The sequence below is a fragment of the Marmota flaviventris genome, chromosome 16, assembly GCF_047511675.1.
Source record: "Marmota flaviventris isolate mMarFla1 chromosome 16, mMarFla1.hap1, whole genome shotgun sequence".
NCBI classification, from domain to species: domain Eukaryota; kingdom Metazoa; phylum Chordata; class Mammalia; order Rodentia; family Sciuridae; genus Marmota; species Marmota flaviventris.
In genome coordinates, this window is record NC_092513.1 from 7,768,769 (window position 1) to 7,794,207 (window position 25,439).

Consider the following 25,439-nt stretch of genomic DNA (forward strand, 5'->3'; position numbering starts at 1 on the left):
ATTCTCAGTAACCTTACATTTAATAAAGGGCTTTCTTTTACTTTATTTTGAAAATAGCAAGCTAATAAGTGAAGGAATAAGTAACATTTTAAAGGTTAGCAGAGAATGATTGTCAGAATTCTGTTTAATTACATAGTTACATGTCATCACATAATAACAGAAATGTAAGAAAATCATTTAATATTATAGTGCTAGCAATATTAAATAACCCATGGGTTTTGTAAAACCACCGATTTAGTTGTTCAAGGTCTCAATCATGCAAAATGTTGGTGTAAAGTAATATTTGGAACTGCTTTACCTTTTTTTTAAAGTGGTGAAGCAAATTTTGATATTGCACAACTATAGATTTTCCTCCTTGTTTCAATATCATTTGTAAATTTCTTGGAATTATATAAGAATATAAGACATTGAGAACAATAGATTAGGTTTATCAATTAAGGACTGATATATGTATATATGTATATACATATATATGTATACTATAAATTCAGAAGAAGGTAATTCTTCAACTATGTATTTCATGTATTTTAATCAAGGGGAAAAATCACACAGACATCTTTAAAAATAATTGAATTTCCTAATTTTATTATTGCCTCATTATTATTTTCTGTTCTGCCAGAAATTCACACTTAGGTTCCAGGGACAGCTATTCCTTTGCATTTCATTCCAGAAAAGTGGCCCAACTAGTATTTAAGTACAGAGTTCCCAGACTGTCATTTATTTGGAATAAATTAAAACTGAAAATAAAGTATGCCCGATCGTATATTTTCAGACAGAAGAAAATTTGTAATGGGCGTTTTATTTCTTGTTAAGGGCTTAATTTCCAATGCCATTTTAATCAAAATGATCATCAATATTCAACCAACCACAAATGACATCCCTTTATAATGTACAATATACTATTTCACAAAGTATACATAAATTAATTAAATAGAGCTTTACAGAAAGCAAACATATATAACTTAATACAGTTTGGAGATTCCTAGAGATAAAAATTTTGCCAAGATAAGGTAATTCTATGTGGACCTAAAAAGAAAAAAAGATAACTACAGTGGAACATAAGAGTGGGTCAAAAGCAAAATGTGTGTGTGTGTGTGTGTGTGTGTGTGAGAGAGAGAGAGAGAGAGAGAAAGCTGGGGTGCAGGGTGCTGAGATGAAGCAGCCCCTGCAGATCCTGGGAGGTCTCCTGTCATCTGTAGTGATGACATCACTGGCCTTCATGTCAGGGAGCTGACTGACTTGCTGATGTACCGCCTGGTGTAACGGAAAGATAGAGTAGCTCACAACTGGAAAGAACCATACACTCCATTACAGTGGGGCTCCTCCCAAATGTGAAGCTGTAGTCCCCCTCCTTCCATTCTTACACACACACACACACACACACACACACACACACACTTTTGGCAAGTGTTAAGCATTGTTTCTTGAACTACGCAATAGATTTGTGAATCTGAATTTGAATCCCTGAATTACTATTTCATATTGCCCTGTATTATCTGTTTCTGATTCGTATTTACTCTCAAGGGCACTCCTATCTTTTAGTTCTTCCTTTTACTCCCTTTTCAGCACCTCTGTCGAAGAGTCAATGGTTGGGAACCACCATAGAAACCCTCTCAAGGTGTTTTCTTAGAGAGAAATTCTACAGGGACTTTGAAAGATTAAGTCATATCTCAATCTTCTTCTTTGCCTGAATTCAGGTTTTTAAACTTCAGCTGTGTGGTAAGAAGCAATGCTTTTGAGACCGTGGGTCTCTGGGGGGAATTAGGATTAAGTTCCAAGGATGGCACCCTGCAGAATGCCGCAAGCCGCCCTGCTCTGCTGGGTGCAAGGTTCTGCATCTACAGAAAGGGTGGGTTTCATGCTCAGTCCCTCATCACACCATAGGTGGGAAACAGAAAGGAAGTTAATTGTATTAGCTACGAAAATTGGGCCCCAAATAATTATTAAAAAGCTTATATCCAGTTATTCTCCTGTGGAATACAGACTTGGGAAATAAACATAGAAGATACATTAAAAGAAATCTTTAGTATGTAAATGGAATTATTAGAAGGAATATTTCTATAATAAATGAATTTTTTCCTCTCCATCAAGTATTTACAGGATATTAAAACCTTAAATCAGGGGAAAATGTCTGAAAATTACAAATTAAATGTTTTCATGTTATTTAGTAAGTAAACTAATTTTAACATAGTTCTTATTTATACAAACTTCAGTTAATTTAAATAACTGCTTATTGAAGTTTATAAGGAAAATTTGATGTGTAAGGTAATTTTTTGTGTGTAAGGTATTTGTAAAAAAAAATTCATCTTTCAAACTTCTTTTGAGAATGGAAGATTTTGAAGTTCTCATGAAAAAATGTAACCCTGATTCATCAATTGTCTAACAAAATTACGATAAATGTCATAAATACTGACATCCTAAAGTGCTGTGGAGGGATAAATATGGCAAAAAATAATCATAATTAAAATATGAAGAATTCGTAGGACTGAGAAATACACACTCCTATTTATTTATTTTTTTTAGTTAAACTATTTACTATAGGATAAAGCAGAAGAGAGACAAGAAAGGAGGTCACAAAGGGGTGTAGAGGTATTGAGGAGTGAAGCTGATCAAATTATATTTTTATATATTTACTAATATGCCACAGTGAAACCCATAATTTTGTATAATTAGTATGCACCAAAATATCATATATTGATCTGCAAAAATAAGTTTGAATTTTAAATAAATAACTGGATAACAATTTGAAAGTAATAAAGCTTATGCCAGTCATTCACAACCTACAAGCTTAACGTAATGTTCCAGAAATTCTCTTTAGGGATATAGCTGGTAGTATGTTCAAAAAGAACAAGAACAACTCAAAGAGTTAAAAGGACAAGGCTTAGTTATTATGAGACCACGTGGCATTTCTCAACTCCCACTATGTCTAAATGGGAGACAAGCTGGGGCCGAGGAAACCTTCTTGGACCTGGAGCTTGAAACTAGGTTGTTTAATTTTTTGCCATTGAACAAATTATGGGTTTCAACTCTCTCTTGAGGGAAACATAAAATGAGACCTTTATGCTACATGACCTTTAAGATGGCCTTAAGAGCTGGCTAACATTCCACCTGTTTCAAAAATGTGTCCAGTATCTCATGATACTTCCACGAGTGTCTATACACTATCTAAAACTTCTTCTTTCAGAATGATTGTACAAATGGTACAAGGTTCATAGTCTTAATTGAGAAAGTAGGATTTGCCCAGTTCCACAGATTTAAAGGTGGGTAATCTTGAGTATGTTTATGAAGATTGCGCCCATGAGGTTGCTGATGTCTTCCCACATGTTTAGACTCTCACCAGGCTCACTGATAATGTATCTTCACAAATTACCCAATGAGGTTGTCCATGGAGAAGTTTTTCCATGGGGACCCATTCTTTTGTGTTAATTTTTTTTTCACAAATGGAAAGAGGCATATTGGTTGACAAACTGCTTGACCACCTCCCTGTGGTCAAGGTGTAATGTAGCAGCCATGTCTCTTTAAGCAGCCCACTTAGCAGCAGATGGCACTAGAAAAGAAGGCCACACCATGACATGAAGCTAGGTCAGAATGCTAGGAAAGTAGGGTCCAAGTGTTACTCTGGACATTTCAATGGATTCTTTATTGTTTTGTCTTACCAAAATTGTTTTGTTTTACCAAAATTGTCCTCCTGAATAGTGACCACCCTCACTATTCCTTCCACAGGAAGTTTCATAGCCTGCAGATACATTCTTTATAAATTTCATAGGCTAAAAATTCACTTGTGTGGCATATCACCCATTGTCATAACTACTAATGCATACCCAGAGGCAAATTTTTACTTATTTTTGAGAAGGTGGTGTTCCAGAACTTATTTAATTAATGATTGATAAAGTAATTAGAAATTCCAAGATACTGATAGACATGTTAGTAGAATTGGGGAAAATGCATAATCTTCACTTTGGACAGTTTTTAATGTAATTCTTTTGTGTGAAACATGAAGTATTACAAGGCCTAAAGCTCACCCCCATTGAATATTGCCTGCTGATTGTGCTGTTATAATGGTCAAATCTGGACTATACTTTGTTATAAGAATATAATCACTGTAGCTTGTTTTCACTATAGCAATAAAGGCTGGCTTTTGTAAAGGTTCCAATAATCAAGGGAGTAAGGTACTCATGCTTTTTTACAAAGTTTTCTGAGGTATTGACCAAAGACTGGGGCTAGACGTCAACCTTTATGAAAGATTTTTAATATCTACTATAAAGATACCACATGCGATAAACTGGATCAGTAGAAAGCACTACTAACAGTGTTAAGTTGTTTATCAGTCCATTGTGTCTATGTTGGACAGAAGATATAAGTGACTGGCCATTTTATTGGTGATAAATGATTTTCAAACATAATTGCCTGATGAAGACACAGAAGAATTATACAAGATACCAGGACTAGTACTTTAGATACTGTTTGGTGAAAGAGGTGTGGCTTAGTTTTAATAAATAGATTTCACTTTATTTTACATGCTCTATCAAACAGCATCTTCCCTAATATATAGTAAATATATATTTCGTATTTTGTCAAATTCAAATTGTAGCAGTGGTCAAAACACTGATTCATAAATATTTCCAACCTGCATAAATAAATTAGCTCTGAGTGCCTATCGTTTGTTCAATAAGTAAGTGAAAGATCTGTTTTATTCTCCCCTTTCCCCAGAATAATGAGCCATTGGGTCAAGGTCATTTTGTTCTAGTCTGCATTTTAAATAGAATGTCATGTGTTGGCCATGTGTACTTTATAATCAGAAGGAAAAAAAACTAGGAACATAAAAACAAATCCCCTCATCTAATCCTTCTGTGAACTGTGCAGGTATGCTTCAAGTCTTTCTCTGCCATTAGAAGAGACTTCACTATGTACCCTGAATTCCTTCATCATTGGTCTTTTCCAACCAGGTGTAAAAATGGCGCCAGCTTCACTCATCTGTACAGATCTGGGAGAAACCCCAACTGAGTCACTTTCAGAAGGAGCCCAAAGATGTCTTTGGTTCATAGCAATCCCTCTCTTGTAACAAAAAGCCGCATGTATATTAAAGATATACATATATAAAGAAAGACCTTGAAAAGTTCAGTGGCATCTTCAATCACAAATGTATGAGCTCAGTGGAATTGAGCACAAGTCCACGGGCATTCTGTCACTCCAGTGGAACTGATTCTATGAAAGTCCAAAAGACCAGTACAAGCATCTTGCCATCTTTGGTTTTGTAGATGATTTATCGGCTTGTCATTTTTATTTCAACGACAGTGCCTTACATCAAGTGTATTAGGTTACTGTAAATTCTCTCTCTCCATAGCCATTTTGGCTTCACTGTAATTGTAAATATACTTTGAGGAGGATGTTAGAATAAAGCTCTAAAAAGGTATTGTGAGGAATTTTATAGCATTATTCTCATTGTGATGAGATTGTGCTAAAGATTTGGGAAGCCAATTTCTCTTTCACATACTCTTTTGGTGACATTATTTTCAGAAAAAAATGGCCCAAGGTTGCGCCTGATCCTTGGTGCCTTTTACTTAACGCTTACTGGCAACGATCAGAACCAAACTGTGTTCCTGAGGGAACTTCATGCCGATGTTTGTCTCCCACCAAAGAGACACAAGAGCAGGCTCGTGTAATTAGCAGAATCCCCCTGGACTCGCTGTCTGTGCTTCTGGCACATTAATAAAGCTGAGACATGAACCACGACCCCTGAGGGCCTTTCCCCATAAGTCCCTTGTAGAAACTTGTGGTTGTCTGAGCAACAGCTCGACTGAGTGAGCCGGCCAGAGCCCCTGTGTGTTGGCCGCACTAGGAACTGTGCTGAAGTGGTCTCAGCTGGGAGCTGCTCTGGTGGATTTGACCAACCGGCATTTCTAAGGCAAATGCCATGTGCTAAAGAAATTCAGAAATGTTAACCCCGAAGGCTGGAATTTCAGGAAGGCCGTATCCTTGAAAGAAACAGGTCATCTGCTCCTCTGCTGTATCAGCAAAATTTGCAGTGCGGGGTGTTTGGGTAATATTGTTCTCTCCCTGAAAGCGTAATGCAATTATTTTTTGCAGCCACATTAACTCTTATGATTAGCATCTTGATGGGGTTTTCATACCTAGTGACTGATTCAGAAGCTAGGTAGTTGCTTAAGTGCACATTTATCAAGGAGGAATGAAGACCATTTTTACTCAGTAGTGATTCATCGAAATGAATTGCCAATCAGCTCTTAAGCTATGTTTACGGATAAAAAAGATTCTAGCAGAGATTAGCAAAAATGTACCCTTTCTATATTGATAAACCTCGATAGTTTAACATATTTTACTATTAAGAAAAATAATCAAGTTTTCATCTTGCCTAATGGGACTTGCCAGTTTTTTAAACCCACCCTGGAGTCATTGAGAGATAACCATCTTAGAAACATGGCGTCAGATGACTCGGGCAGAATAATTGCTCTTTTTACTTTAAGACTCAGGACAGATATACCAGTGTCGATCTGAATTAGCCAAACTTCCTCAGTTCACACAAAAATCGCCACTTTCCTTTAAACCTTACATGTCTGTTTAATGCAGGGCTTAAACATTTATATGTGATCCACTTTCTCTTATAATCCCAGACAAACCTTGTCCAGCCCAAGAAAAAACAAAGCCCAGTCAGTGCTGGTCACACAATAAGTTACAAGCCCCCAGTGGCTGTGGATCGTCATCTACAAAATTTTAGATCTCAGTATCTGCAATCCAGGACCTGTTGTACTCTTGACCACAAAACAGCTGAGTTCTTTTTAAGTGTTTTTGTTTCTTTCTCGAACAGTTTCTCACGTGGAGACTCCTTGGTCCTCTGAGGGTAAATGGAAGCTGGTCAGTGATCACACCGACTCTTCCTTGCATGGCTCAGGTGGACAGCAGAGGGGAGAAACATCGAGAACAGCAAGGCCACATGGACCAGACGGCGAGACGCCGCGAGGGGTGGGGCAGCTGGGCTGGTTCTCCTGCTTCCAAAACATTTCCCTTCCACATTTATACCTGCCTGTCTCACAGGAGAAGACTGGACTACTTAAAGACTGTGGCTAAGGAGAAGCTGTGTTTAAATAGCACTATTTTAGAAATAGCTATTCAATATAACGATCTGAGTTTTAATGCAACGAATTGTAGTTTTCAACAATTTAAGTGAGCATATCCTGTCACCCTCAGCATGTTGGATATATACTTGTAGTAGATAGATGGATATAGTGATATCCATATCTATATTTGTCTACACACCACACACACACACACACACACACACACACACACGAGCTACAGGGCCCTGCTCAAGAGAGAGTGCTCTAATTTCACCTTCCCTTAATTGTCATTGGTCTTAGTTATGTGTTAACTTAGAGTTAAGATGCCATTTGTGGAGCTCACTGGATTTGTCCCTGTCACAGAGCTCGGAGTGGGTCATGGCTATGTCCAAGGACAGACCCTGTGCTCAGACAGGAGGATTGAATCAGGCACTGGAGGGGCCCGTTCCCAGGCACAGCCCAGTGCGGGTGATGTCCCCCAGTGAACAGGCTTCTGCTACTGTCAGACCCAAAGAATTTTGCTTAAATGACTGTTCATACGATTTGGATTCTATTTTTGTAAAACACAGATTCCCCCATAGAAATTCAATAAATAAAGGACTTAACCGCTGAATCAAGGAAGCGAACTCCAGTTTTTAACCTTCCTGTGGGATTGGGCGAGACCTGGCCCGCGTCAATTGGTGCTGCAGGTGGTCTTCCAGGAGGCGGAGGGCGCAGTGACCCTCAGGCAGGTCCAGGGCAGACTGTCACCGTGGCCGCTGGGTGTCATTGGATGAGGCTGGCGCTGTAGCTGAAGCCATAGCTGCTGGACCGCGACAAGGGCTGCTGGGTCTCCTCGCTCTGTTCAGGGGCATAGCTGGGAAACGTCTGGGCACGCGACATCTTGGAGGCACCGAAGCCATGACCTAGAAGGCAGGAAAGGAGAGCGGTGCTGAGAAGCAGATTCAGCAGAGCAAGGGATACTGCAAAAGCCAATCACACAGCAAGACTCCAGATCCATGGAACTGAGCTAGCCGTGCGGAAGCTGGTGAGAGTCTGGAGACCTCTGTGTCTCCATCTTTCATGAGTCAAAAGTCTTGTAGTCAGGGGTCAGGGTTTCCCCAGGTGCATCCCTCTGAGAGTTCTGGATGCCAGAGAACTAGGTACGTTCTGTAGGGATCTCAAACTTCTGTCCATTAACTTTGAAAGAAAAGCGGGAAAGCTTTTCCCCCCAAGGCTGCTTTTGATGGAGAGCCTGTTAGGGGTTTTCTTTTCTTTTTGGCTCTCTTTTCACATACAAAAGCCAATTGCACACTTTCTTAAAACCCTCTGCGAGCAAGCAAACTACACTCAGTCTTAAGCAACCATCAATGACTAAGGAGAAAGCGTTTACAATGACAGAGTTAGGGGCTCTGGTTTATCTTGGTTGGGTTGTCCCTGTCAGTGAAGCATGGTTCACCAAAATGATAAGCCTTGATGGTCACTAAAATGGCCTAACACTTGGATCTTATGCAAGTATATTTAAAAAGGCTTGGACTGTTCAGAGATAGCTTTGTGATGAGAACATGTCAACTGCAAACCCAAATGAAAGTCGTCCCTGAAAACGTGTCACAAGGTCAAAATGTGTGGAGAGAGTGTGCATGCCGAAGTTCCCATGCACTTCCCAGTAGCTGCCTCATCCTTTCTGAGCCAGTAATTATCCTTCATGCTTGAGGATGATTTGTGCTACTGGAAACATTGATCTAGCAAGCCAGAGTTTAGATTATACTCAAAGGAAGAGGTGTCTTCCATTTGATTTGTATGTTCTCCGATCTCTAGAGTGAGAAACGCAGAGAAGACAATCTGTTCGCTCAAGAACATGGAATGTCTCATTGTGGATTCAGTGTCTCTGTCTTCTGCAATGTCATAGGCTTGAAGCCATTGTCATGTGTGTTGATGCCTCAAGAATACCCTTGCTGCATGGGGAACTTGGGATTCAGGGTGGACACCAAGGGAATTGGGTAACAAGGGGGTAATTAAAACTGGTAGAAAGAACAGGCTAAATGTTAACGTTGTGAGAGAGAACTCTTTCCTTCTGGATAAAAACATTTTAGCTTCACTGTTTGCTGACCCTCTTGCTGGCCCTCTTGCTGACTGGGCAGGGAAATCACAACAGACAGTCACTGGCAGACCTGGGGGAGGAGAGGGTGGGTGGGGCAGTTCCTCCTTCCCCTTCTGGCTCACACTTCTGCAGTGCCTTCTGAGTTCCAGTACCTTCTGCTTCTTCGGCTCCTGCACTTCCTCTCTGTCTCCTAGGTCCTGAAGCCCTTTTTCCTCCCTGGGGCCCTCAGGTCTGATGGTGGCCAGGCCTTCCACTGTGAGTCCCTCACAATTCCCCAGGTTTCCTGGACTTTGCCCACAGCTCTCCAAAAGTCCCTTCTTAAACTCTCTTGGCATCTCCACTGAGTGTGTGTTCCCTCTCCTGCAGGACCTGGAGCCACAGTGAAGGAAGAACAGCAGGGCAGGGGTGGACAGGGCGAGAGAGGGCCTGGAGGGCTGGTAAGGGAAGCTTTAGGGGTGCGAGGGCTGGCGTGGGGACAGATTAGAGGGGTTAGACCAGGAGAAGGCAGGTCAGGATGTCTGGGGCTTTGACACCAGGCACATGTGAGGCCTCTTGTACTGTGTGGCTGGCAGCTGACTTTAAGGTACTCACTTCTCTTTGGGTTTCTCAGTTTCCTTATCTGCAAATTCTAGATGCTAATAAAGCCACTTAGTTTGTATGACCTTTAGACTATTAAACCAGTGAGTTGATCCGTGCTAAGTACTGCCATTCTGCTGAGGGGATCCAACACCATGGTGGTCTCCAAACTGCCCTCCGGGGCAACTGGGGAAGGCCTCTCTCAGGAAGTGGCATCTGGCATGACTTTCTATGGCCAAGTTCTGATACACTGATCTGATAGGGGAAGAGGCATCACATTTTTAGTGATTTTATCCCCATATCTTAACATTTATAATTCATAGCCAGTGATATTCCATAGTTTCTCTAAGTGGGAATACTGGTATTTATCAGCCTAAAGCAGATAGACAGTATAATATTAAAACTATATTCCTGGCCTTGGTTCTTATTTATTTATTCTTATTCCTATTATTTTTAAAGTTTTCGAAATATCTTTAACTCACATTACTTTGTGGGCTGAAAGCTAAAAATTCGATAATTCACTTCACCTATGAACACGGTTTTTTTTTTTTATCCTAGAATGTTGAGACTAACAGGTGCATCATGCAACTAACAATCAGCAATCATGGACAAACATAGTACCGGACCCTGTGGGCAAGGCCCCCTGTGGACAGAAGGTGCCTGCCTCTCTGGTTGGCAGGCTGCTGGGGAATGAGGGTCAGACCAAGAACAACAGACGGCACCAAACCAAGAGTCCACAGGGCCTCGCTGGCGATTCCCAGGAGGCAGCTGGCGGAGCTTATGGGAGCTGCGTCCCGGAACCACACAGGTCACTAGGACAACCAGAAGGACTTCCTTCCTCAGAGTGCACACTTCCCCACCACTGCCCACAGCCTGAGTTCTGCTGTGCGGCTCTGGGCCTCGTGGTCCTGATGGGAAGAGCACCCTCTCCATAGCAGACCCACAGGGGCTGCAGGGCTGCAGCCAAAGTTGGTTCTCCTCCTCCTTCCGCAGAGTGGGCCCATCTTCCTGTCACTCCTTCTGCACCCCCAAGACGCCCCCAACCCCCTGCCGGCTTCCTCTACCATCTCTATGTGCTGTCTCTCACTGGTGTCTTTCAAATGTCATTCTGTTTCAAGGTCAACCTTGTCCTCTTCACCTCTTCTGTGAGTCATTTCTAGTCTAATTGGAAATGAATTCATGGTTTTTCTTTCTTCAACTGTTTATTTACAGACAACTTACAAACTATGCTATTTAATGCTTATCACAAAAACAACACACCTCAATCAGAACAGAATACATAAAGGCTTTACAAATGCTGTTCGATTTTGGCAGAGTAAGTATGTGAACAAAAGAGAGAAATAATTAAGCATTTTCTCAACATTCATTTGAATTCTGCCCTGAGGCACTATTGATGAAAGCGAAACAAAAATCCACTCCCCGGGCTTAAATCAACAACGTGAGGAAACAACTTTGTTCATCTGTGATGCTGAGATAGCGCAATCACTTCCTGAACTTTCCCCTCCAGTCCCCCTTAAAGACAAATGGTTGAATCTGGACCCGGGAATCTGAGGGCAGAAAATTTATAATGGGTGTTCTATTTCTTAACAAGGGCTTAATTTCCAATGCTATTTTTATCAAAATGATCAGAAATATTTAGCCAACCACAAATGACATTTGTTAACAATCATGACTCTATTTTAAAAGTCCTCTTGAATTTTGATTTTGATTCCATTGTGTACTCATGTTTGTTTTAATAGAAAATAACATTTTCTACTATATTTTCAGGTAATGTTGACAAACTGGGAAAAAAAACCAAACCCACAATGTCTTTACCTGGTGGTTTCAAGTACACTTTGAAACATACCCCAGCCTGCCAGCTTCTCCCTGTGGTATGTACGCAGGCCCCAGAAACATAGTCCCACTCCATAAATAAGGAAATCTACTGGACACAGAGACTTTTGAAACATTTGCTTTATTGTAATAGAATTATAGGAAATCACCCCAACCCAATTCTGGGAACTCCAGAGTGCCACACTGGCAAAACCACCCAGCCTGGGAGGAGGGAAGGTTCCCTGCTGTACTGTAAAACATCCAAACTGGTAATGCAATTGGAGAGTTGCAAATGTGGTAGAAAAGAGCAGCTGAATGGGAAGGCAAGACCAGCGGTTCCCACTCTGGATGAATGGATAAAAAAAATGTGGCATTTATACACAATGGAGTATTACTCTGCATTAAAAAATGACAAAATCATAGAATTTACAGGGAAATGGATGGCATTAGAGCAGATTATGCTAAGTGAAGCTAGCCAATCCCTAAAAAACAAATGCCAAATGTCTTCTTTGATATAAGGAGAGTAACTAAGAACAGAGTAGGGTCGAAGAGCATGAGAAGAAGATTAACATTAAACAGGGATGAGAGGTGGGAGGGAAAGGGAGAGAGAAGGGAAAATGCATGGAAACGGAAGGAGACCCTCAGAGTTATACAAAAGTTCATACAAGAGGAAGTGAGGGGAAGGGGAAAAATAATACAAGGGGGACAAACGAATGTCAGTAGAGGGGGCAGAGAGAGAAGAGGGGAGGGGAGGGGAGGGGAGGGGTGATAGTAGAGGATAGGAAAGGCAGCAGAATACAACAGACACTAGTATGGCAATATGTAAATCAATGGATGTGTAACTGATGTGGTTCTGCAATCTGTATATGGGGTAAAAATGGGAGCTCATAACCCACTTGAATCAAATTGTGAAATATGATATATCAAGAACTATGTAATGTTTTGAACAGCCAACAATAAAAAATTAAAAAAAAAACAAAAAAAAACAATCAGGCCAACCCATGACACTGTCTCCCTCCTGAGGAGTAGGGAGGTCCTTGGCCATACAGAGGCCTCGCTGAGCAGGGCATTCTGGTGGGTTCTGGTTTTTCTACTCTTTCTTCACATGTCATCTAAGGAAAATACTCTTTGTAGGAAGTCAGAGGATCCAAGGCATAAAACATGTGGCAAAGGCAGTGGGCCAAGTAGAGGTGCTGCATGATTCTCTGTGTGCCTTATTAATTTGCTAGGTCTGGGGATGATGAAAGGGTGCTGTTCCCTTGAATAATAAAATAAAATGAAAACACAAAGTGCAAAATAAACAGGTAGCAATGCTCCTCGGAAGGAAGGGAAGTGCCGGGAGTGAGAGCGCTGGCCACCACTGGTCCTGGAGGGTGACAGCAGAGACTGGGTTCCTTCTTGACCAAGAGCTCTGGCCACCAGCAGGACTGGAGCAGGCCGACTGCAGACCAGGCCTGGACAGAGAGGAGGCGGCAGAAGGAGGGTCTCTGGGGTTCTTGCTGTAGTGAGTTGGGGGCAGTGTGGTGTCCATGGAGCACTGAGCACGTTCATGCTGACCTTGCAGCTTGGAGAAGGCTGAAGTGAGACCAGGGGTAGCAGCAGTGCAGGGCTGTCCACAGTGTCTGAGCAATGACTTGCCCTATATTAATTACATGTAGAAATGCCAGGCACACTGCCCACATCCCTTCTGTAACTGTATTTGAATTTTACTCAGTTTTTTTCAAGTTCTAACTCCGGCTAGACTCTGTTTTCTTTTGGTCATGGTGCACTCCCCTCATGCTTCTGAACTCCCCTGGGGATCCAGAGGTCAGTGGCTTTGTGACCTTGAATACTTTTGTTGGGGTATCCAGGTTTATTTCAGCACACTGGCACCAAAGGGGAGCTACGGTCACTGGCTTCAATCTATACAGGGAATGATTTGTAGAGTCACTATATAACAACCACTATTCACTGAGGTCTGGATCCTGTGCCAGGTACCTTAGAAATACTATTTTCAGAAATCGTCTCAACCCCAGCAGGTGAGATTGCATTCTATGTGTCAACGGGACTGGGTTCAGGAAAGCCCTGATGGCAGGTAAAACATGATTCTGAGTGTGTCCGTGATGGTGCTTTTGTTCAATATGAGTGCTGTATTCAGTGGGCCAAATTAAAAAAAAAAAAAAAAAAACCCTCAACGAGGGTGGGCATCATCCAAGCCTTCTGGACAGAACAGAGAGGAGGGGGAAGGCAAGTCCTCTCTCTGAGCTGGGACATCTGTCTCCGTCCTTGGATGCAGAGCCCCTAGTCCTCTGGCCTCCACTGACTTAGAGCACCGGCTGTCCTGAGCCTTCAGCTTGCCGTGGGCAGGTTATCAGACGTGGCCTCCGTAACCACCTGCCCATTCCTGTGATAAAATGCCTCGTCTACCCACTGTGTCCTGTGGGCTCCGCTTCCCGGGTGAACTCCGACTAGTCCTCAGAGTCTTGGTTTAACATGAGGGAAAAGCAAAAGGAAGACTTAGGGGTGCTTCACAGCAGGCCCAACCAGGTGGGGAGGCACCTCTGGGTCCCGCATGCAGAGGTGGACAAGCTGCCCTGGACAGCGGCTCCATCACCACAGACACATGCTTTAAACACAGGTCTCACTGCACAATTCACAGGGGAAGAAGTGGCAGCTTTCACAACCCAATCCCTAAAGACTTGACTCGAGTACCTCTGAAATAGTGAGGTGGTTGGAAAAGAACAAGAGCCATCAAAGGAGCAAAGCTCCCTTGGTTTGCTAGGGCTGCCCTACAAGACACCGCAGGCGGCCACTCAACAGGGAACACTTATTTTCTCACAGTTCTGGAGGTCACAAGTCAAGGGTGGTCAGGGGAGTTTCCCTGAGGCCTGTGAGTGAGGTTTCTCTTTGGGTTGCAGGTGGCTGTGATCTCGGCGTCCCCAGGCCTGCCCTTCTGTGTGAGCAGGCCGGTGTCCTCCTCTCCTTTTCTGAGAACTCTGGTGTGTTGGAGGTTAACCGGCCCATGATCTAATTCTACCTCAGTTAACTCTTTAAGGGTCCTGTCTCCAAAACACTCACCCTGGCAATTCAACCTATGTGTTTTAGGGGGACACAATTTAGAGCCATAACAATCTATAAAAGATAGAGTTGGGAATATAGCTCAGAGCTAGAGTATGGACAAGCTTAGCACATGTGAGGCCCTGGGTTCAATCCCCAGAACCATGAACAAAAATTAACAGTGGTTTTATGTTACAAGGTTTCTAATACAAAGTGTCAAATTGCATTGTACCATACATTTTTCTACCTAGTAGATGTAAAACAACTTACTTTCTTAGTGTTAGATTGATCTGAATATTATTGGATTTTTAAAAATATTTTTTCTCAAGTTGAAATATGAACAACTGCATCTTGTTTAGTTAATTTCCTTTTGCTGCATAATTTTTCTGGTAGTAAAATCTTAGTATGTTCTGGGCTTTATGTCTTGATATCAAGTTTTCATTGCAAAAATATTAAAAATTTCTTATACTGTTGCAATTTTTTTTCCTGCTACCTTTAGCTCTTTAATTAAACTTGTTTAATGTCCTATGCAGTGTGGATGTACTGGGAACAGGGCGGGTCCCTTGGTATCTGTGTGCCTGGGTACACACACACACACACAGACACACACAGAGTAATACCCACCACAAATCTTGTCCACGTAACCTGCCTTTGTCCTTTTTAGAATTTTTAGGCAGTTCTCTCTTCCTAGTGTTGAAAGGTTCATGATAATATTTCTTGGTGTATTTGTTTTTCAAAAACTTCATGAATTTTTTTTCAATCAAAGAACAGATGCCTTTCATTTCCAGGAAATATTTCTAAATTATTATAATTTTCTGTTAATTATTTAACTTCTGTTTTCTCTCTTCCACCTCTGTTTTATTTTTCTGGGTCATCTATTTATATGTTCAAATGGTGTATTGGTCTCGCAATTTTCTAATCTTGTTGTTTTTCACTTTCTTTTTAATGTTTTTATTAGAAAATTATAGTCACGCATAATATCATGGTTCATTTTGACGTGACCATGCATGCATGGGATATAGATGGCTCCACTTCAATCCCCTCACGTTCTCCCTCCCCCGTTCTCCTTCCTTGGCTCTGTGGATCATCCTTCCATCTATTTGTAGTTTTTTTTTTAAATTAGTGCTTTATAGATATACCTAAAGGTGAAACGCACTGGGGCATACGCACACGTGCACAGAGCCTAACTTGGTCAGTTCCATCCCACCGTCCCTCCCTTTTCCTGTCCCTCCTCCCTCCCCATCAATCCCCTTCCTCTCCCCCACTCATCTCCCTGCACTAACCCCCTCTGCCAGTTCTTTTTTTCCCCCATTCACTGTCTTTTTCTGCAGCTTTATTTTGGGGAGATTTGTAATTTGCTCAGACTTCAGAAATAAAATTCTACCACTCTGACTGTGATTTGCAAGAGCTCTTCTTTCCCTCCTCATTTTCTTCCTACTTTCTCTTTTCTTTAATTTACTAGCAGAGTAAAAAAATTTACTAATTTTTTAGCAGACATAAATTGCATACATATATCTATTAATAAATGGGACTTCTACCTACCCAGAGACCTTTGTTTATCTCATAAGTGGACATCTAAGTATTCTTTCTCTTAAACAGAAAATTTTTGCAGGAAAATACTGCAGATCATTCAATTTTATGTACTGCTCAGATATAAAGAGACTGGTGGTTTAAAAACACTGAAAAGTATCAAATAATGATGTAGCTTATTATACTTTGATTTGCTTTAAATATGGTTTAATTTGAATCAATGGAATTACGTTTTAATACCCATTTATAAGTTCTCCAGAATAAAAAGAATCTTATATCTATTATTCTGGTTGAAGTAACTTTCATTCATTCCTGTTGCCTGCATTTAATTTTTCTTATATTCTTATAATTATCTACTGGGATATTAATTTTGTACCTCTGAGCTCTCTTTATAAAATTTAGCTGAACTCTTTACTATTAGCAGATATAGAATTCATTTGAGTATCTGTAGAGTTTATAAACAACCTGTGACAGCCAGTAAAATGGCAGATATTAAATAGAATCATCTGAATTAAAACAACATAGACAGAGAATACATGAATGGAAATCCACTAATTGATTAGCAAAGGGAATGGGAAAATATCCTATAATGAAAAGTGCAGATATCTAATTTTAAAATTATAAATACTAAGTTGCCATTCTCAAAAGTTCAGCTATAAAATTTGAATATGGTGCTAATAAAAGTAACAATATCTACTGATTTATCTTTGTTCCCATTTTTGAATCTATTATTAGACAGTTTCAGCAACCAAGGAGTTAGTTGGGATTATAAAGTACAGAATTCCCAGATCTGAGGTATAAACTGAGCTATATAACAAATTTACTACAATATCACCTTAATGTCCTATAAATTGATAATAGGAAGGATACATATCAACTGATAGTCCTTAAGATTATATATTTAGATAAGAAATTCTTATCTAAAAGCTTAAACTAATGTAAGATAAAACATTTTTGCATGACAGTAGGACTTCCTTACATAATATATTCTCTTTTCACATTTTTATTGGTGCATTGTAATTGTGCATAATGATGGGATTTGTTGATGCACACAATATAACAATATAATTTGGCCAATATCATCCCCAGCACTGCCCCTCTCCTCTCCCCTCCCCATCCCCCCTTCCTTTTCTCTGCATATTTCCCTTTGGTTTTCATGAGATCCACCCCCACCTTTCTTTTCCTTTTTCCTTTCTAGCTTCCACACATGAGAGAAAACAAAAGACCCTTTACCTTCTGAGTCTGACTCATTTTGCTGGGGCATACGCACATAATTGTCTCCAGTTTCATCCATTTTCCTGTAAATGACATCACTTCATTTTTCTTTATGGAAGAATAAAACTCCATTGTGTATATATGCCACATTTTCTTTTTTTAAATTTTTAATGTTTATTTTTTAGTTGTAATTGGACACAATGACTTTATTTATGTATTTTTATGTGGTGCTGAGGATCGAACCCAGGGCCTCGCACATGCGAGTGTTCTACCGCTGAGCCACAACCCCAGCTCATACCACATTTTCTTTATCTATTCGTCTGTTGATGAACACTAGGCTGGTTCCATAGTTTGGGTATTGTGAATTGTGCTGCTGTACACATGGTATGCATGTAGCACTGAAGTAAATGACTTCAATTCTTTAGGATAAATACTGAGCAGTGGTTTAGCTGGGTCATATGGGATTCCATGCCTGGTGTTTTGGGGAACCTCCATACTGATTTCCATAGTGGCTGTAATATTTGCAGTCTCACCAACAATGTAGAAGTGTTCCTTTTTCTCCACAATTTCTCTAGTACTTATTTACATAATATATACATAGAGAAATTATAGATGAAATCACTGAATGTTAAATAAATTTACACAGGAGACATTTTTTATGAAGTTCAGAATGAACATGAAGAATATCATGAAATGGTTCAAAATTTCCTATCGGGTTTTCATATAATGTAGCACAGTTTTATTCTGAAATAGATGTAAGATTAAGCTTGCATTTACTCTAGGAACTTCTGAAATAACTTTGAGGATATGTGTCAAAAATTTTCTTAATTTGACAAAGGTCTAAGTCTCCATCTCACTTTCTAGAAGCTCAACATATGCTTCCCAAGTTCTAAAAGATGGCCTGGGGTTTTCCCTTTCAATAAGTATAGACTGCTTTTTCCAGAGATCTAGGAAGTGTTATGATCACCACAGACAAAATTCTGCCTTATATTTGCAAATATTTAATGTGCATAATAGATTCGTAAGTGGTTCCTTGGCTAGACTTCTGAGGTCACAAGGCCTGTAATAGTTATGACTTTCAAATTCTTTATATTTCACCCCTATGAATTTGGCCCTCATTATGTTAGTAATGAAACATGAAAACCCTATTGGTGAGCGGTAGCAGACAAGACGGAGAGATAGAGAGGAGACAAATCACAGAGATTTCATTCTATTCTAAGAAGAGTAGATTTTTTTTTTTTCTTGGAAATGACCAGAAGCTTTTGAACGAGTTTAAGAAAGTGAGTAGACTGCATTGGAGCTGTCATCTGAAGTCTTTCTCTGTGATTTCTACCAAGAGGCTGTTCCACTCCCTTCCCACCAAACAGTATCTGATGGATAGAATCTCCCCCAGATAGAACCACCTCTGACAAGACTCTACAGAGATAAAAGGAAGCATCTGGATTCACAGGCATTTCCTGGCCCTTACTGACAATTCTTCCCTCTGCTCCACAACTCATCTGCCATCTTCCAGCATCAAATAAGAGGGGACAGAGTCGCTAGTAGTGATATGGACAAGGATGGGCCAGCGGAGCTGGGTGTGGTGGAGTGTTGAGCCAGTTCGTCTTCACTGAGAAAGCTCTATAGGTATTGATCATTAGATTCACTGCTCTAAGTTCTGAATCGCACAATTAATAGATGACAGAAGAATTTCAGAGCTTAGAATTCTGAAACTCAGTTTCCCAGCAGGCTGCACTTACTCCAGAGTGGATATTTCAATATGTCTTTACTAGTGTTGTAAACACTGAATAAGACAAATGACCTGAGAGTCATGGAAATGGAGTCCAGGAGGGTAGGACAAAGGAGGAATTCTTCTAGAATTTCTTAGTTTTTATGCTTATGCTCTTCTAGGCAAGTTGAACGATTCTTATTTGGCAAGATTCCATTGCATCTAGCCCACAACAGTGAAAGTCATGATCTTGACCATTTGCCAGTCATTTATTATTAGTAGTATTATTAAGTACAGGGTTTCACTAAGTTGCTGAGGAACTTGCAATCCTGGTGCCTCAGACTTCCTAATAGTTGGTATTACAGGTGTGCCTGACTACTCTTTAATTTTTAGTTAACTACTTTTATTTTACTGTTATTATACTGGAGAACATATTCACAATATATTTTTTGATTATTTTTCATAGTAAGTATTAATGCGAAAGTCCAATAAATGCATATTCAAAATAACTGCCACTTTACAACATCATGTTATCTACACCTATGTTACCTGCTCTGAGCACCTGCAGAATAGGAAAGAGATAAAAAATACAGACTCTGAGGCCTGTCCTCACACTCGCCAGGACACTTGGGTCATATGTAATCATATATCGAGTAGCAGAGTCCCATGCACATGATGTTGCTGATCATTAAAACTGATTAAGCACCAACAGTGCACCAGGAAGTGTCAGACATTTCACTTACGTTGATTTATTTAATCTCCCTGATACCCCTACAGGATACCATGAAAATTACGGTCAATAAACCAACTGCATTATTCCTGGAGTTTTGTATGACAACAAAGTGGCGAGTGCTGCAGAGTCATTCTCTGTTCACTGCTGCAGTGGAAGGGAAGAATATTTTAGTGGAAGCCATTTATTTACGTTTACCTAATTAATAATGTGTACTTAATGAAAACTGGTAAATCATAAAAACTACATTTTTATAAATGTTAACTAAGTCAAGGACAGAAGCAGCTTGTTTGCTTGAGTTTTTTTTTGCCTCTATGTCTGCACACAGTCTCTATCAAGTTTTCATTGTTAACAATAGCCACCCGACTATGTCATTAGGTACCAGAATGTGTGGTTCCTGTCTAATTTTGTACCCATTAAACATTCTCTCCACATTCCCCCCTTAAAAATTCTGGTACTGGGAAGTTTGGCGAGTCCTGCTGGGGAATGTGTCATGTCCTGGAAATGTCCCTTTCCATCCCGAGAGCCAGGCCAAGTCGAGGGAACAATGGAAGGGCCTGAACCAGAATGTCCAGGTAAGTACTATCTTGAAGAAAACTAACTCTCTCTCTCTCTCTCTCTCTCTCTCTCTCTCTCTCTCTCATGCACTGGAGACTAGAGCAACTGGTGTTTTCTATAGAAATGATTTCTCTGTATGTATGCTAAGTTCCTTGGAATGCTGGTCACAATGGGATTGAAAAACAGCTCTTAATGTTACTGCTTCTGAAACCTGACCTATACGTACCTCTTCCCTGCAGTAGCTGTCACCCCTGATCCTTCCCTGTGAGCTGTTTTCAGTAACCTTAGGTCTCATGTGCCATCTCTGGTTGTCCTCTTTGTCTCTCAGCCACCGCTCTGCTGCCCTAGCACACTGGGCTGTACGTGGGACAGGGAAATGTAAGGGTTTAGGATCTTACCTATACTACATATGAGAATAAGTGACAGAAACCTGGAGAAAGACTGCATTCAGTATTCTTGAGCTTATTATATTTTCAAGTATATGTGTAATAGTCCTGAGAAAATTAAGCGGCAGTGTAAGTCATTCGGACGAGCCCACACTAGCAGCTTTGAAGTCAAATGGGCTTTTTTGTTTGTTTTGGTGCTGGGGATTGAATCCAGGGGTGCTTCACCACTGAGCTACATCTCTAGCCCTTTCTATTGTTTATTTTGAAACAGAGTCTCCATAAGTTGCTTCGGCCCTTGCTAAGTTGCTGAGGCAGATCTTGAATTTGGAATCCTCTTACCTCAGCCTCCTGAGTGGCTGGGATTCCAGATGTGCCAAGTGCTTTTGGTTTGAAGGGTAGTCTCAAGCATTCTCTAGCTGTGTGTCCCATGGCAAGTTCCTCTGTCACACGAAACTTCAGTTTCTGACTTGTGAGAGTTTAATAAGATGGTGTTTAAAGTTTCTAGTACAAGCTATTGTATTCAGTGGGTGCTTAATAAGTGGATTATTATTATTATATGAGTATGGCCTTATTTCCTCCAAGCATGTGGGACTAAAAATGTGATGCTTACCAATGAAAATCAAAGAGAGAAGTTTGGGTGCAGTTGTGAAGGAAGTGTCTGCCCGACCTGAGACGGGACCTTTGGTGCTGCTGACACCGCCAGGCTCACAGACCACACAGCCTGCAGACCCGGCCGAGTCGTAATATGGAAAGTTGAAATGGTTCCAAGCAGGGTGAGAAATAAAACTGAAGTAGAGAAAGCGATACAGAGCACACTTTGGAGTATGACAGACTCAGAATTGAGTCCTGACTGTGTAAGTTGGGCCTTTTGTTCCCCTTTATCTGTACAATGAGAACAAATTTTAATTGTCCCAGACCTGTGAAGATGAAGTGAGTATGTGACTGAACCAACAGAGTGAGTAAAACCCAACATATTGTATTAAAAACTCCCACTTGCTTACTTTTTATTCGAAAATTTTGTCTGAATGTTTAACTTACTAAACAATGAGATCTGGATAAATTGAAGAATTCCACCCCCCAAACAGAAGTAAGGGGTAAAGGTGAATTTCTTTGGAGATCTTGGTTGGGAAAGCCTGCTTTAGTCAGAATTTTTATCCCCATGACCAAAAGACCTGACAAGAACAATTAGAAGAGGAAGAGTTTCTTTGCTCTCATAGTTCTAGAGGTCTCAGTCCATAGAAGGTCAGCTCCATATCTCTGAGCCTGAGATGAGGCAGGACATCAAGGTAGAAGAGACAAAAGAGGCTTAGGACACAGCAATCATGAAGCAAAGAGACTAAGCTTTGCTCCTCAGGGACAAAATACAGACCCCCCCAAAGCATTCCCTTAGGGACCATTCTCCTCCAGCCATACTGTCTCTGCCCACAGTTACCACGCAGTTAATCCCTACCAGTGAATCCACGCACTGATTAGATTCAGGCTTCAAAACCCAGGCACTTCACTTCTAAACTTTCTTGCACTGTATCACACATGAGCTTTTGGGGAACACCTCCATAACAAAGTCCAACAGCTGGAAATCTTACAATTGCAAGTTTCTCAATCACCCATTGACAGTGAATAAAGGGGATTCTGAAATGAACAAACCTGTGCTTCTCCAACTTGCCATTTGCCATTTGAATAGGAAAGAAGGAGCAAGAAAGAAAATCTTGGCTGTTACTGAGAAATGCTATTTCACAACAGAACACATCATTCTCTTCATTCATATTAGCTATTTTGGGGGAATGGCACCCACCAACCTAACAGAACAAAGAACTGGGACACATCTATTCCCCGTGCTTCCCATCATTGTTTCTCTCCCCTGCCGTCCGTCATCACATCCTGGAGAGAGAGTCTACCTCCCTAACAACTCTTGGATCCATCTCTCTGATCCACAACCTCTACCTTGATTTTCTCATTAAGTTCATGGCTGCAGACACCCAATTGGTTGTTCTGCCAGAGTTATCACCTTCCTCTATGTGTTCTTTGCTAAAGTGATTAGGAAAAATGCAAGCTCCCTCACTTAGTACTTAAGGTTTTTAATGGTGGTGCCAAGAGTGAAATTTTGGGGTTCTTTAGTTAATATCTATGTACAAGCCATCAGTTTCGCTCCTTTTTAGCCAAAATCTATATAAAAATACAGTTTGTGTTGTGCAAATAATGACTCTTCACAAATCTCCCAGGGTTTCCTTCCAACCAGATTTTTACCCTTAACCAACTCTTTCACGTATTCATACACATATATTTCACATGTGTGGACATTTCAACTAAGGACCCTTTATGGGCTGAAATGTGTTTACTCTATAGTCCCCTTTCTTTCTGGTCTCTTCCCCAGATCCTTTTCTCTACATGTGGTCATCTGAAACCACATGTAGTTCTCAGAAGAAGCAGGTTCTCTGTCCTATAGCAGGGCTGCCTGAGCTACCAGGAATGTCTACCCTCACGCTCACACTCACCTGAGCTTCCATGGTTACAGGTGGATCCTTATATTTTGCTTAAGAATTCCTCAAGGAATCCAGCTGCACCCCTCCTTACCAGCCTCCCCACCATCCTCCCCACCATCCTCCCCAGCCCAGACCTGGAGCACTGAAATGTGTTCTCTTAGGACCCCTGCAAACACTGTCCTATCTCTTTACTTTTGTGTTTCCTCCACGAGACTCCACTGAACTTGAAGAGAGAAAGCTTATTTACCTTTGTGTCTTTGGAGCCTTGTAAAATTCCAGGCACCCAGCAGACACTCAATAAATATTAATGAATAAAACTATGAAAAATGTATGCAGCCGCTCACTCCTGTGTGCACAGACACAGAGTCAAATACACAGAGAACACAGCTGTCTCAGCTCTGGTCTTGCACATCTGTGATCATCATGAGTTACCTGTTGAGTCAAAGTAATTTAATTATATGACCTGCTCCTGACTAATGAAAAATGACACTTTTTGAAAATATGGAAATCTAAATAAAAAAAGTTTAGTGTGATTGTCAAATGCATGTTCTTGGTGTAAATATAACAATATGGAAATGATTATTTCTAGCTTCATTATAATACCCTGTCCAAACCAAGTGCAACAATTTAGAAGATTTTTAAAAAATCTACACAGATGTGCATTTAATGAGAAAATGAGGAAACAAGACCTATGCTGTGAATTGGTTAATAGACAATTCTCCACGAGACCTTTGCATATCTGCATGATTTTTTTGTGCAAAGCACTCACTGTCTTTGTTCTGGGTTATCTTTTCAAGGATATTTATAGGACTACAGGATTCAGAATTGTTTAGTGCAGTACAAGAAAGATAATGTCTCTCTCTAGGGCAAAGATTAGGCTGGATTATTTCCTATATAAAATGTCAGTGTTTCCTAAACTTGTTGTTGCTCTCCTGCAATACTTGTACAGTGCTATCTGACCCCCTTTGTTCCATCTGGTGGTAATTATGAATCAGAAAACCATTCCAAATGCTGATACTCTGGTTAGTGATGTTGCTGTGAGTAGTAAACTGTTATTGTCTCTGATCTAGGAGTCTCATGTATTCTACTAGCATCCATGGCACGGTGGCAGGCTAACTTACTAACTTGCATGTGGAATAAAATCTCAGACCCTTCACAGTTCTTGACAATGTTAGTAAATAGTGATATTCAATGATTGTCATGCTAGTAGTATTGCCTTTCAATATTTTTTTTTGGATTTTACATTTATTAATTAGTAAGACTCTGCTAAACTTTAGTAAATCTTTTCTTGATCTGAAATATACATTGTCTTTATATGATAATTTACACAGTGAATAGTTGTATAAAACTATCCACTCAGATAGTTTCGTGTAGAGAGGTGAATAACTTCAGGATACAAGACAAAGAGAGTGAATATGGACATTGTTATGTTCCCCAGAGAACAGAAGATTCGGTAGGTGACCCACCTACCACTTAAATTTATAGGATTGAAAAAGACTATTATTTCCTTAATTTCAAGTCTAAGACAGTTCAGTCACCTGAGAAGAGTTTTTCAATTTATTTCTAATAAGGCAAACGGGTTTTTATTGTGCTATTGTCTTGGTGGAGAGAACTTTTTTCAGTGATTAAAAAAAACCAGTAACATGCTATCAACATATAGATAAAATCATAAAAATATCAGAGGACCCATTTGACTTTCACAGCAAAGAAGGAAACAGGAAACATTTATTTTAGAACAAACACAAAGCAGAGAAAATGAATGATCCCTGTGGTTTGAGAATCAAGCTTTTATCCTGTTAGAACCATTGTTGAAAAGAGCAAAGCACGTTTTAATTCTGAATATGGAAAATTGTTCTTGAAAATTTGCTGCCCCTCAACATTGCTCTGAGAAGTTGTTGTCCTTTTAGAGATGGAAAATAAAGAGCTTACAGGGTAAATAGCCTACAACTCAGGATGGCTGACATTCAGAGAAGATTCACTGGTGAGTCTCTCTCTCATCAGAGTTATTTTGTTAAGGTAGTTTCTTTTTGTGCCCTGTAACAGTTGAACTGAACTGAAAAGAAACAGGCATTGTGCATCTTGGAGTAGTATCCTGCCACGGGCTATCAGAATGTGGAGGAAAGATGTGGCTCACACAGGACGTGTGACAAAGGCGGGGGCCTGAGCAGCAGGCTGAGAATCAGACCTTCCTGCCACACCCCATGACTCAATTACCAACTCACCTCATGCTTGTAGACTGTCTCCACCACAGTGTG

At 40.5% G+C, this 25,439-nt stretch overlaps 1 protein-coding gene across 1 annotated transcript in view; it reads right to left on the reverse strand.

The window, feature by feature from the left end:
• Positions 1-540: 540 nt before the first annotated feature.
• The window catches only part of Dok6 (docking protein 6), a 382,726-nt gene continuing 357,827 nt past the window's right edge, over positions 541-25,439 (reverse strand). Inside the window, exon 8 of the mRNA XM_027935339.2 lies at positions 541-7,978. Within this exon, the coding sequence (XP_027791140.1) occupies positions 7,839-7,978 (140 nt within the window). The 3' untranslated portion in view covers positions 541-7,838. The remainder of the gene's footprint in view (positions 7,979-25,439) is intronic.